At 36.3% G+C, this 13,467-nt stretch overlaps 1 protein-coding gene across 3 annotated transcripts in view; it reads left to right on the forward strand.

The window, feature by feature from the left end:
* The first annotated feature begins 3,929 nt into the window (after positions 1-3,929).
* Positions 3,930-13,467, forward strand: part of MINDY3 (MINDY lysine 48 deubiquitinase 3) — a 42,947-nt gene continuing 33,409 nt past the window's right edge. Inside the window, exons 1-7 of one of the 3 annotated variants that reach the window (XM_031553900.1) lie at positions 3,930-4,032; positions 5,656-5,735; positions 6,272-6,329; positions 7,057-7,230; positions 10,935-10,986; positions 12,384-12,498; positions 12,983-13,056. In XM_031553900.1, coding sequence (XP_031409760.1) covers positions 7,107-7,230; positions 10,935-10,986; positions 12,384-12,498; positions 12,983-13,056 — 365 coding nt within the window. In that variant the 5' untranslated portion in view covers positions 3,930-4,032; positions 5,656-5,735; positions 6,272-6,329; positions 7,057-7,106. Of the gene's footprint in view, positions 4,033-5,655; positions 5,736-6,271; positions 6,330-7,040; positions 7,231-7,993; positions 8,041-10,908; positions 10,987-12,383; positions 12,499-12,982; positions 13,057-13,467 lie in introns of those variants that run through there. The other 2 variants (XM_031553901.1, XM_019616391.2) reach the window with 2 other exon arrangements.

The raw sequence follows: 13,467 nt of genomic DNA on the forward strand, positions 1-13,467 counted from the left end.
GCAGCGCTGAGCTCTGCTCTGTGTGACAGCGACAGGGACCGAGGGAACGGCATGGAGCTGCGTCAGGGGAGGTCACCTTGGGTATCAGGGAAAGGTTCTTCAGTGGATAGTAGTGAGGCACTGGAACAGGCTGCCCAGGGAGTGGTTGTGATGCCAGGCAGAGTTGAAGAAGCATCTGAGCAATGCACTCGGGGTGTGGGCTGGTTCTTGGATGGTCCTGTGTGGGGCCAAAGAGTTTGACTCAGTGATCCTTACGGGTCTCTTCAGACTTATGATATTCTGTGATCTCTGGGAGGTGGCCAGAAACAAGGCAGGAATAGTGGGCCATAGGGTATTTGTAGTGTGATTTTCTTTTTTTTTATTATGTGTAAATTACACATGAATCCTGTGCATGACTTCTTCTTGATGGGGATTTTTTGGTATTGTATGAAACCTACAGTTATAAGGAATAATAAAGAAACTTACTGATAGAAATGACACACAAGATGTCAGTCTGTGTCCCTGTCCTGTCTTAAAAGAAAATAGCCTTCTCTGTAATATATTATGGGAGCAGATCGACTGATGCATGGCCAGTTAGCAGAACTGAACTGACTGAAGTGGATATGCAGTTTGAAATTAGTGATGATTCGAGAATTAGAAGTAATTCCCTCTCCATGTTGCATTGGCAACTTTAAATACCTTCTTTTGATTCCAGAACTTGTAAACATGAAATTGTGAAGCTGTTGATTGTTTTTTTATTTGTGTGGGGTTTTTTTGTTTTGTTTTGTTTTCTGCTCCAGGAAAAATCTTTCTGCATGATTGCAGCAGAATTTGTAGTTTGAACCCAGGGAATTTCATTTATCAGAGTCCTCATGGTGTACTCCAAGCAAGGGCTTGCTTGGTCTGCACTTCACTGTTTCCTGATATAGATATAGTGACTGGGGGAAGGTAGTAGGAGGGCTGAACCTAAGGAAACATATCTGTGTTAGGAATGCTTTCTTTCCTTGATCCAGGATATAGATTCCATTCATAAAGTTGCTCTGCAGATCAGCCCTGAGGTGTGCTGCGTCTGTGCTATGCAGCTGTTAGTGTCTGGCAGGTTTGAGTGCAATGTCATTTTGGAATTACCTAAACTGTTTTCTCACTGGTGTTTGGAAAGACATGGATCAGTCTTTTCATAAGAGTTGCTTAACTTCAAAAGCATAGCATGAGTTAATATTATTATTGACATATATATGTGTATATAACGTACAGCATAGAGAGATCTGTTTCCTTCCAGTTTTCTTGTCTCCCCTTCCCCTTTTCTTTCTAGGTTTCCTTTTTTGGATCTCTTTTGTTCAGTCTAGTATGTTTAAATACCACAAGATTGGCTTTTATTGCATCCTTGGTTGAGGAGCCACATCCTGCAATATTGCTTATAAGTCTCTGGAACTTTAGTACTGCTGGATGATGAGCAAATCAGGGATTCCAGAGAAATGTATTTTTACCAGACAAGCAGATACATTTTTTTTAGAAGGAAGGATACGCTTGCCTCTCGTTAAGTCTGAAGTAGAGCTAGCAATTTGAAGAGTGTTCATTTGAATTTAAGTTAATTTGTAATTCAATTGGATGATCAGAGAAGAGTAGTGACTGTTATTTATGTACTTTTTTAATAGCTTAATAACTAAGCTTTATGAAATATCAGCGTTTTTCTGTTTCCTGTCTCATTGAGTTCCATGCTACTTAATGCAAACAGTTAATCGGAAAGAAAAGAAATATATTTTTCTTATTATTTGCAGTTAAGGTGCAAGACAAATGTTAGCATACATACAGGTGGAAGTGTTTGTAGCTTTTGTCCCACCTCTACTTGTTCCTACTGTCTGCTCTAAGTACTCTCTCTTTACATTCTTTGGTGAAACTATTTTTGAAGTTGCTGTTTTACCAATGCTGTCAAACTTAAGAAAGTATGACTTGGCCCCTGGCTTTTGAGTTATGATCTGTGGAATGCTTCTGAGAGCTCTGTGAAATCAGCCAAAGCTCCTGTGTAATTGAGATGGGTCTGCGCTGACAGAAGCTGCACAACAGACTGAACAGTGGGTTCCTGCTTCACAGAAATTATCACTCATTTGATTCAGGACCAAACAAATCAGTTTTGTTTTTTTTTTTTCTTGAAATTTGACAGACCAGGCCTTCTGTCAACCTCCTATCTATCCACTATTATATATGCAGCATATATCCAGTGTTATAGACTTTGTTGCTAGTTTCTGTGCTACATTTAGTGAATTTCATTTTGTACCAACATGGTGAAATCTGCCATACCATGGAAATTGCTGCTTTGAAAAGAAGGCTTGGGGGGGGGGGGAAATATTTGTTTATTAGTTTATTTAGAGGAATTGTCATTATCTGTAAATAACACCCCCTCAGTGTTGTTAAACTGGAAGAGCAATAGAGGATATCATTCACTGCCCAAAATGGGATGTGAACATGTAAATAAAGTTAATGAGAAGATTATATTCTCTGGCTAACAGGCATGGTGGTTGTGGCTGATGTAGTTGAGATGAAGTAGAGCAATAAGAATGTGAAATGTCCATAACACAGTTATGTAAATAGTGAAACCTAAATCTCTTTTCTGCTGCTTGGGTCCAAAGAGGAAAATTGGATAATATGCTGTCCTTACCTTAAGAAAGGCTGTAGTAGTATCAAGATACCTCTCCTGATAAGGGTGACAGGCTTAATGAAAGCTCTGAGCAGTGTACACATTTGTTGAAATTCTGAAGTTTCACAGAGCTATATTTTTGACAGATATGAACAGGAGGAGGCAGGTTGGAACCTTACTTTGTTTTCTAGCAGGTGGTTGCCCAGTGCAATCAGCAGCCTGCCATTTAATTGGGGTAATTTCCTCAAATCCTTCCAGAACATCCTGACCTCTTAAGTAGAGTTGTTTGGGTTTTTTATGGTAGCAGGTAATTAAGCTGTACATTTGTTAGGCGAAATGTGTGCAAAAGAATTGAGAACTAGATATAAGAAGTATGAGCGTTGGTAAATGTCAGATCTGGGGAAAATGAGAAAAGTAAAACTTTGGTCAATAGTAAACAAAGTATATGAAGACAAATTACAAATAACATAGACGCTGTATCTGAAAATATCAGTGACAGCAATTAAAAACAGGAGTCTGAATGTACTCCACACAGACAAAAGGATAAAGCAAAAGAACAGTGGTGGTGGAAAAAGAGGTCAGTGGAGCAGTTGATAAAGTTGTAACTGGCATGCAAGGCAAATGACACTGGTGTGATTGATGTAATATGATAACACTACTTATGGATAAAAGACAGGTAGATGGTAGGGGAACAAAGGGGTTAAATCAGCTGCATTATTTTACCTTTGTGGTTTTTTCTTGAGTGAAAGGAGCCGTGTGATGGAAATAATTTGTTGAGATTGAGAATTAGTAGAAATTAGGACAGACTGGAGATGCTGGTCTTACCTGGTAGCTTAGAAGATGGCCAGACCATTCCTGTGGATCATTGCAAGAGTGTGGGGGCAATGAGTTTTTATGGAGATTGCTCAAGATGTGGTTATTTTGGGGTAGGGGGGGGAGGGGGGGGAAAGGGAAAGGAGATGTGATTGCAGGCTGTGGTAGTTTTGAAGCCAGAAGGACTTCAGTGCTGATGTCTGAAATGCTACCTGAGCTGACTTCAGATTTCACAGACATTTTAAGAAGGAAAACAGCACCTTTGGTTTGTTTGGTTTCAGTGGGTTGGTTTTGTTTTTTTTTTCTTGCTACATCATGACATTTATTGAGCAAAAAGCAGTGATTAGCTGAAAAGAAAATACTGCTTTAGGTATTGCATGTAATTTTGCTGTGGTTGTGTTCTGTCAAGTTGTGGATAGTATTAGTTTTGCATCATCTTTCCTGAATTTCACTGTGGTGAATCTCACTGGATTTTCTTTTTTTAGGAGGCAGTTTTGTAAAACAGGGCAGGGTGAGCTGAGACAGTTCGTGCTTTCTCTAAGAAACTGGAAAAATATGAAACAAGGTCAAGATTTCTAAGCGTGGTTTAGTAGTACCACATCCAAGTACGTTGTTCTACCGCGGTGGCTAAATCATTAAAATAACTAAAAAAAAAATGTTGCTGCAGTGTGCTTAGCTGGCATGCAATAATGCTTCAAAGCAGAAAGAAACACGTTTTAATACAGATAAGTGTGCACAAACTAATTCAGATAGTTGAAATGATGGTAATGTTTCTTTTTAGGGCATGTGAACAGTGGAATGAATTCATACTAGTGCAAATTTTGAAATGTGGAAAGCAGTTTCATTGCTAAATTCAGTGATGCTGGATCTGAGGCATGACAGGCATCTGAGGTTTGGATATAAAACACATCATCGTACTGCACATGGTTCAGAAAAGCTAGAGTCTTGCAGTCAGATACAGGGGAAAGCGCACTATTTAACAACTACAGCTGTACTGTACACCTTACAGGTTTTTTCGCACTAGTGTTGAACAAGTATCATTTCTGTGATGAAAGCTGCCCTCAGACGTGCACAGTGCTCTCTGGTGCTGTTTGGCATGATGTGGCTCTTGTGCAGTAGCACAGAAGTCTGCACCAGGAGATCCGTTGCCCTCGTTCAGACTTGCACCCAGAAGTTGGGGGTGCTTCCATCTGATACAGCAGGGCGTAATGGTGCAGAACCGGGGAAAGGAGAAACTGTGGGAAAGATGTGTTGAATATTCCACTGAGACTGACACTGCAAGGAAGTATGCATGTGTATTTTCCTTTTTTTCCTGTCCCCACTTGCTTGCATTTGTTAGTTAGTTGCTGGCTGTAGTTGCATGGTTTCTAGATTACGTGAACATTACTTTAGCACTGTCTTACTGGCACTTAAAAAATAATGTGAATTGCCACTCACTGTAAGTTGTTATGCATCAGCTTCATTGAGTTAATTGTCCGTCTGCATGCTTTTACCTTAGAAGTGCAAACAGTGAATTAGCATGTCTTGAAGAGAAGTTTAAGAACAAAGTGATAGCAAATAATTCTGCAGTATTGGTTCCAGCATTTGCCCTATTACGTGACTGTAAAAATAATTGTGCTTGTAAAGATGAAGAAGAGAAAATAGGTGGCCTTGCGTTTTGTTTAGTACAGTGTCTGTACTGTGAAATGCCACTGCTAAGATGCTTGCTTTGGTGGTTATAAGTGAATATTTGAGTTAATCATCATATTTCAGCCTCATTAGGCAGCACTTCATATGATGCTCTTCATAGGGAATGAAAATGTACTATGTGTGCTCAGTAATGCTCAAAAGGTGATTTTAAAAAACATTTTTTTTACATATTTGAGACAAAATATTTTAAATTATAAACACAATTTAAATGATTTCTAAGAAATATTAAAAACTATGGTTGAAATATTCAGCTACACACTCTAATAGTCTTACTGTTTAAAAAAATAACACTCTAGCTGTTAGCTCTTTATGTCCGTTATTTCTTTGCTGAGATAATTAATTTCTCCACTTACCTGTTTCTTTTTGTTTCAGATAGTTTAACCACATTCTGCTGCATGACTGGGGCAGAGGGAGATTTTGGGGACTCATTTAATCTTTTAAAAACAAACAAAACAAATGTCTTTTCTATTAGGGGACAATGATACTTAAACACACTTGCTTATGTATTTCACTAAATACTGTCTGTTTCCATTTGACAGGATTTGTCTTTAGTGAATCTGAATCAACTGCTTTAGAGCAATTTGAAGGTGGCCCTTGTGCAGTGATTGCACCTGTGCAGGTAAGATGTATTTATTACAGCAAGGATTTAAGATTAACAAGTCCAAATTTTCTTCTTTTCAGAGCATATGTAGAACAAAAGTACAGAAATTGTTGCAATAGATTACTAATTATTGTATCGGTTTTCTTTAATCTGTTGCACAGATTTTAGTTTGCGATGGTTAAATCAGCAATTTGTAAATACTGAGGGGATTTTTGATCTCTGAGTGACTCGGTACTCCTCCTCAGTTACGTATTGCAAAATTTTGCGTCCGTTACTGCAGTCCTGTGAGCCTGGAGGTGTTTGTTTAAATACTCTGAAGTGTGCTGTATTCAGTGTTACTGAGATCGAACCTCATATTTTCAGGTACCTTTGTGGTAACACTGAGTGGGAAAAATCAGTAAACAGTGCAGGCTTAGGGTTAGGCTTAGGGTGCCTTACTGAAGGACAAAAAAGCTTGAAACTAATAACATGCAGAAGTGCTTTGGTATAGAGCTTGTAGTGAAATGTAAAATTTGTTTGTATGTTAATCATTATTTGATGCTTTGATATCAAAGGCGTTCCTCTTGAAGAGGCTTTTTACCAGTGAAAAGTCTACTTGGAGAGACTGTCCAGGTACTGAGACTGCTTTTTCTTTTATTTTATGAAAAAAGAAAAAAAGACATAGTATGTGTGCTACGTAGAATGATGGTATGGTTTGGGGTGGAAGGAGCGCAGAGATCACCTAGTACACTCTCCTGCCATGGGCAGGGATACCTTTTGCTTGATCAGGTTGTTCAGAGCCCAATCCAGTCTTTCTGTGACGGGGCATCTACTGCTTCTCTAGGTTACCTAGTCAGGTGCCTCACTGTCATCACTGTAAAATATTTCTTCCTTATATATCATGTAAATTTACCGTCTTAAAGTTTAAAAACCGTTGTCCTTGATTCTGTTATTACAGACCCTGGTAAGAAAAAAAAAAAAAGTTTCTCTCTCTTGCAAGCTCTCTTTGTATAACAAAAGGCTGTAATGTTTTGCCAAAGCCTTGCTGTCTTTGTGCTAAACAACCCAAAGTCTTTCTGAATTCCTGTTTGTGAAGTCCAAGTCAGACCACAGCGCTCATGTGTTTTAGAAATACTTGACTGACTGAAATCTATTACTAAAACAGGGAATAGGTTAGAAATTGTATTAAAACATGTTTCTCTAAAGATGGCTTTATGATTCTTTGGTCCAGTATTATCACAGAGTAGTCAGCATTAATAAGTTAACTTACGTAATTGTTTAGAGTATAAAAAAATACTAAGAGAATATATAAGATATTGATTAACAGCAGTTGAACTCATGTAGGTTTCTGATCTTTCAGAAGTAGAGCAGAAAAACCTTCTCTGTCACACATTATGTGATATTTTGGAAATGGCTTGCTCTGATAACTCTGAGTCGTACTCTCTGGCAACATGGATAAGAGGAAAAACAACTGAAGAAACTGCTAGTATTTCTGAAGGTCCTGCAGAATCCAGTCGTCAAGAGGAACAACCTTGTAAGATGTATTTCTGTTCTAAATTCTCTATTACTTAGTGAAGTATTATGTTTTTAAGGATCTTTTGCTTCTTATTAGTGTACAGATGAGGTTTTCACCTTTGTAATTCCATTAGTGGTAGTGGATATTTGTCTGCTTTAATTAGGCATTAATCCTTTTTGTGAAAGGCATATGGTTTATTAGAGAGGGTTATTAGAGAGGTTATTCTCTTGAGTTTGAGGAATTTGCACGAACTTTTCAGGTTTGTTTTCATAATTTAAGGCCTTTTTCTTTTAATTTGGAAAAAAAAGGCATGCTTTCTGACACCAGAGAAATATTTTAACTGGCCATTTGTAGCTGTATTTCATAAGAGCTTTTACAAGAAACTCTTCAAAGCTGAATTGGTTTTAAAATATCCTGGATTCCGTTAGGGAAAAGTAGCATTCTTCCCTTTGTTTGCTTCCATGTGATACCGGAGCAGCTTAATCAAATGACCTTTTAGTAGACTAACAGCCTATTTTGTAGGTTAGAATTTTTCCTTTACCTACTTTATTCAAATGTCTTGATTTCTTCAGTAGTTACTGAACATCTCCTGTTACATTGATATGACATCAAGTCGTATGTAACTATTATGGTTCCAGTGATTTGGAAATTTTTTTGTGTGCACGTGATCATTGAGATGTATTTATTAATCATTAATAGGGGATACCTAACATGTTAAAAGTTAAGCTTCTTTTTCTTTTAGTTTTTGTTCTCAATGTGCCCTTTGAGAAGTATGAAAAGCTCTTCACATGAGAACATGCTTATAAAGGTGCCATCTTTTGACGGAAGGTATCTGTCATTCACCACTTTGTGACATAATTACAAAGTAAGAACTGTACAAGTAGATTTGTATGTGTGAAGCTAGCTACAGCAATTAGTAGTGCTGGAGCTCTTTATGGCACAAGTCATCTTCATCTGCTGTCAAATGCTTCATGTGTTTTAGAGGGCTTAAGTGATAATTTTACTTAATTGGGGAAAAAAAGTCACCACATGTAAGTTCCAAAGTGAGCTACATTTTATAAAGAAAAAATACTACACGGGAAGTTGTATCTGCAACTCTTCTGCATTTAAAAACAAAAAAAAAATCTTCCTTTGAAAGTTGAAGTGCTTGTAACTTCGAAATTCCTAATTTTGGCTGCTTTTCCACATGTCTATGAAGCTCTTGCTCATATTATGACTTTTCATTTGAAGAAAAAGTAAAGCAGACCCTAGTTATTAATAGTTTCTTACTTCCTTTTGGGTTAATATATGGCATTGTTCTGAGGAGCTTTCTGGAAAATGTGTTCAGGAGGTCTTTTTAAGCACAAACTCTCTTTTTATCCTCAATGTTAACAATTAATGAACTAGTCAGTTCTATCTGCGTTTTTCCTGATTCTCTACAAGTTCTGCCTGCCTTTGTCCTTAATACCCTAGACTGCACTCACTATGAGCAGTATGCTTTTGTCATGACCGTTGATCTCCTTGACCGCTCATATTCTAAAAGAACTATTCTACATTCCTGCTAGAGCGTGAATGTCCCTGTTTTACGTACCCTACAGTTCAATCAGTATTTTAATTTTACATCATATAATGTTATATATTCCCTGATTTAAGATGTACTTGTTAGTGCTTTCTTTTTAAAATCCTGCTGTTTAACTAAAAAAGAATTTCAGCTTCTGCCTGGTTAGCCTAGGGAGAAAGATATGAGTAAGTAGGTATTGTTAATAATGCAGAGTTCTGTCGTTGCTAGTGCAAAGGAATGAGTTTATTTCTTGCTTAGTTGCTGTAACCAATAAAAATAGAAACTGACATTGTCATAGTTTATGGGATTTGAGAGGTGATGTAGGGTGGCAGAGGAGTCTTAGAGATGCAATTCCTCGTGGCAGACTAGTGCTACTTGGAAATTGAATGTGGGAATAAGTTTTTCAGTAAAACCATGATATATGGAAACTTAAAATGTGGTTAGATGCTGCATGATAGAGTTACCACACTGTAGAATTCCTGTATTACTGTATTTTTCACACAGCTCGTGCTCTATTGCAATTCATACTTTCCCTCTCCACTAAGTACTGTCTTTATAGCTTTGTTTGGGTTATGTCTATCTGCAGTTCTCTTTAGGATTTCTCCTTCTTTCCCTTTGTTTCGAACAGTGCTTCTCTAACCATTTTGATCTGTTCTGTAGTAACAGAATGGAACTGCCTGTAATCTTGGTGTGTGAACAAAACAGGGATTCAAACACACTTACTGAATGCAGTAGCATTTTTCATCTGCTTTTGTGATGTATTCTAGTGATTGTTGTTGGCCATGCATTGGCTGTAGTAGTGCAAGTTCCCAGGTTCAAAGGTTGCTTTATATGGTTTATTCCCTCTAACTTTCTGCCAAAAAGGCATCACCTCTTTGGAAGGGAATCCTTTAGCATTTATAGTCTTCCTTATTAAAATACTTTTGCATTAATTAAAAAGGCTTGGTTCGGAAATTTTCTGCAATGTAGTCTAATATTTTGTTTCATATTTTTTGAAAATATCTTCATCTTTTTAAGTCTAATTTTGTTCTTGGAAACCTAGTTTTTGTGGGGTTTTTGTAGTTGTAATTGTTCAAAATATAAAAATAAATCGCTGCCTTGTTTCTGGGGTAGGAAATGAAATTATTCTGCTGCTGGAGAATCAGAATCAGTTGTATTTGTATATGGGCAAACTAAACACACCTTTCAGAATGCAGTCAGAAAAGGGATAAAAAGCCATTACTACATTTGTGGGAAGAATTGCTCAGTAGTATTAACTCCAATGGCTTCAAGTCTTCAACAAAAATTCTAGGAAGTCATTCAATAGCTAAATGATCAGATATGATTTAAAAAATTAGCGGAGTGGCCTGTATCAGCAAGCTGTTTTGTGTTTTACTCCACTCACAGGTAGACAAAGTACTTAATGGTAAAGGGCACTTGAAGACTTGTACAGTTGTAGTATCTGAATGCTTATCAGAATTTGATCATTACAGAGCTGGCACATCTTTAAAAGTTCATTTCATCTCCCTGGCTTGAAAATGTTATGAGGGGGAACAAAGATATAAAGCCTGTGTTGAACTTGGGAAGACACTAAATGCTGTATTTTTTTTTTTCTTAGAAGTGACACTTGGAGATTATTTAACAATTATTAACAGAAAACAATGGAAAAACTTGTATAAAAATAGAACATGTAGCACTTGAATTCTACTCTTTTTTTGTGATAAATACTGAATTAGTATTAAAAGAGGAAAAATAAGAAACAAATTTCAGTAAAAAGAAAAAATACAGCTTTTCTACATTGATAAAATGACCCAAATAATCATGCTTGCTTTTCTAGGAAATAATACTTACTGACCTGTGAAGTTACACCTGTAGCATGCATATGCTTGATGACTTTGACAGTCATGATTTGTACAAAATCAACAGCTTAGCATTTGACAAATATTTTTGAAAGCTGCACAATCCAGTGGCTTTGTACTTTTAATAAATTGATTACTCCAATTAGAAATACTCACTGATGTGTATGGTGGAATCTTAATGTTGCACTTGTTGAGTTTTACACTAACTAGTTAAAAAGTGAAAATGTCAAGGGAGGATTAAAAATTAAAAATATAGTTAAAGCTTGAGAGAATACTAGCTTGCTGTGTGTATCTTGTGTCATTTTTTGCCATGTGTAGTGCTGAAAAGTGTCTCTTGTGTATAGCTGCCTTGGCTGTGGAAGAGCTTGGCTTTGAGCGATTTCATGCATTAATTCAGTAAGTAATATGTTGTAACATTTAAAATACAATATTTTGAAGTAACACTAATATTCATAGCCCTGGAGGGGCTTTGTTGAAGAACTTCTTGCGTGTTACACGTCAGGTTAAATTTGCATTTCAAATTTCAGTTTGGGGGTTTGGATTTTTATGTTGATTTTTTTTTGTTGTTTATTTTGCATTTTCAGTTTGAAATTGAATATTATCTTGAACAAAAGAATTTGACTTTAAAACTGGAGCAGTGTAATAACGTGGAATTGCTGAATAAACACAGCTAGTTAAGATTCATATTGAATTAAGTTTAAGATCTCTAATACTTACATGAACTGAAATAACTGCTGGTTATTGTCTTCAGTACTAATAATAGGTTGAAGGAACAAGCTATAGTTGCATAAAGAAAGAAGAGGACAGCAGTACAATTTCTGTTACTTCATCTAATCCAAACACTTATTTGTTCCCCAATCCCAGTTTATAAATTATTGATACCCATTTTTATATTTCACAGTCTGTCTCAATGGAAGTTAAAGCCTTTTCTCTGTCTTTTGAGCAATGGATTTCATGACTTTGCCTTGACGATTTAAATTTTTCAAGTGTTGGCCAGATCAAACTCGCATATGGGTATACTTCTTGAAATGTACAGATAAGCAGAGAACTTGATTTAGTTTGAGTTACTCAACGAAAGCTAATATTTGTGTTCTGGAAAGCAGTGTTCAGCTGTTAATTTCCCAAGAAAGGCCAAGTGTATTACTTCACTGCAATCTGATGGAACTCTTCCTTTCTCCAATTTTTACTTTACTTTTTATTTTTAAATACAAGATCACTTGGTGTTACGTAATCATCCAGGCAGCATCCAGGTATTTTCCCAAATGTGGACATACCACTTCGAATGTTGTTCTTTCTTTTTTTTTTCCGAAAGCTGAAATCTAATAATTTCAAATTCTCAAGGTAAATGTAGTAATTACTTCTAAAGGCTTTTTACTTTTTACCTAGTGATATTTTTCTCCACCATTTATGATCTGAAGATCTGTCAGTACAGTGTGTAATGCAAACTTTATTCTGGGGCACATGGTCTATCATAATTTCAGTAACATTTAGTAGAATTCCTGGTTCAAGCTACTCAACTTGTTCACAAATATACATGACTTTAAATTGCTGATTGTGTATAAAATGTACGTTTTTACACCTTGCTCCAGATTTATCATCATCTTGTGGGTAAATACTAATGACTGTGGCAATTATGATAACTACAGAACAACTGCTGTGTGTATAACACTAGTTGTAGGCTGTTTTACTTGGACATTTTCATGTTAGGTTTCTTAGTATGTCTTGCTTGTGCTTCATGACACTGTTCTATTTCATCTCAATAGATTCTTTTTTCTGTTGCTTTTTGTCTTTAGCAAACGTGCATTCAAAAGCTTCCCTGAGCTGAAGGATGCAATTTGGGATCAATATTCAGTGTGGACAAACAGATTTGGAGTATTACTCTTTCTGTACTCTGTGATACTGACAAAGGTTTGTGGGTTGTTTGATTATTGTGTGCCTTCATTAGCAGAATGTAACCCTTTCTCTATAAAAACGGTGAACACCTGAAGTCAGCTGATGAATCTAAGTGGATAGAATAGTATCTTCACTCACGCTGCATTTCATATGCAGCGTAAAAATATGAAAAGTTCCATCCCTGGTTTGTTTTTTCCTCTTACTTATCTGGGATAATTACAGATTTTGGAAACATCCTTCCTTGTATATACCTGGTATCAGGAGAAATGAGTGTGTTTTGGTTTCTTTTCATTACATAAGAACATCAGCCTCCCTATAGCATTGTTTCACTACTGCATTATCTTGCTTTGTGGTTCTATTTGCTGTCATGAGAAATAAATGTGTTCATGTGTCAGTTAATATGATATCAGCCTCCTAATGTTTTCGGATTACGTTCTGTTGTTGTAAATGTTGCTGTTCAATCCTGAAAAGAGCAAAAACACTTGTTATGTTTCTGCAGGGTACTGAAAACATAAAAAATGAAATCGAGGATGCAACTGAGCCATTGATAGATCCTGTTTATGGTCATGGAAGGTAAGTTGGAAAAGGTGTGGTTGCTGCTACGTAAAATAGAGAAATGTGCTCATTTTTTAAGAAATTATTGGCATTATTAGAACGATTCAATCACAACTTTACAATAAGTAAAAGCAACAATTATAGCATATCTGTTTGCACTGCTTATTCCCTGTTGTGAGTTATGAGGAAAGATATGTTAATGCTGAGTTTTCAAAGGAAGAATTTTCATATTCAGGGCTACATTTTTATATCAAATCATTTGATGGAATGAGTTGGAATCGTATTAGTTTGCTGAATTACAAATACGCTGTAATTTTTTTAAAATATAAGATATCTGCTCAGCTGCCTAAATTATAAAATATTTTTTCATTTGTTAAATGTAACTACTTTTTAAGAAGTAACTTATGTCCGTTTTAATAGGCTATTTCT

Source organism: Meleagris gallopavo, chromosome 6, assembly GCF_000146605.3.
Source record: "Meleagris gallopavo isolate NT-WF06-2002-E0010 breed Aviagen turkey brand Nicholas breeding stock chromosome 6, Turkey_5.1, whole genome shotgun sequence".
NCBI classification, from domain to species: Eukaryota; Metazoa; Chordata; class Aves; order Galliformes; family Phasianidae; genus Meleagris; species Meleagris gallopavo.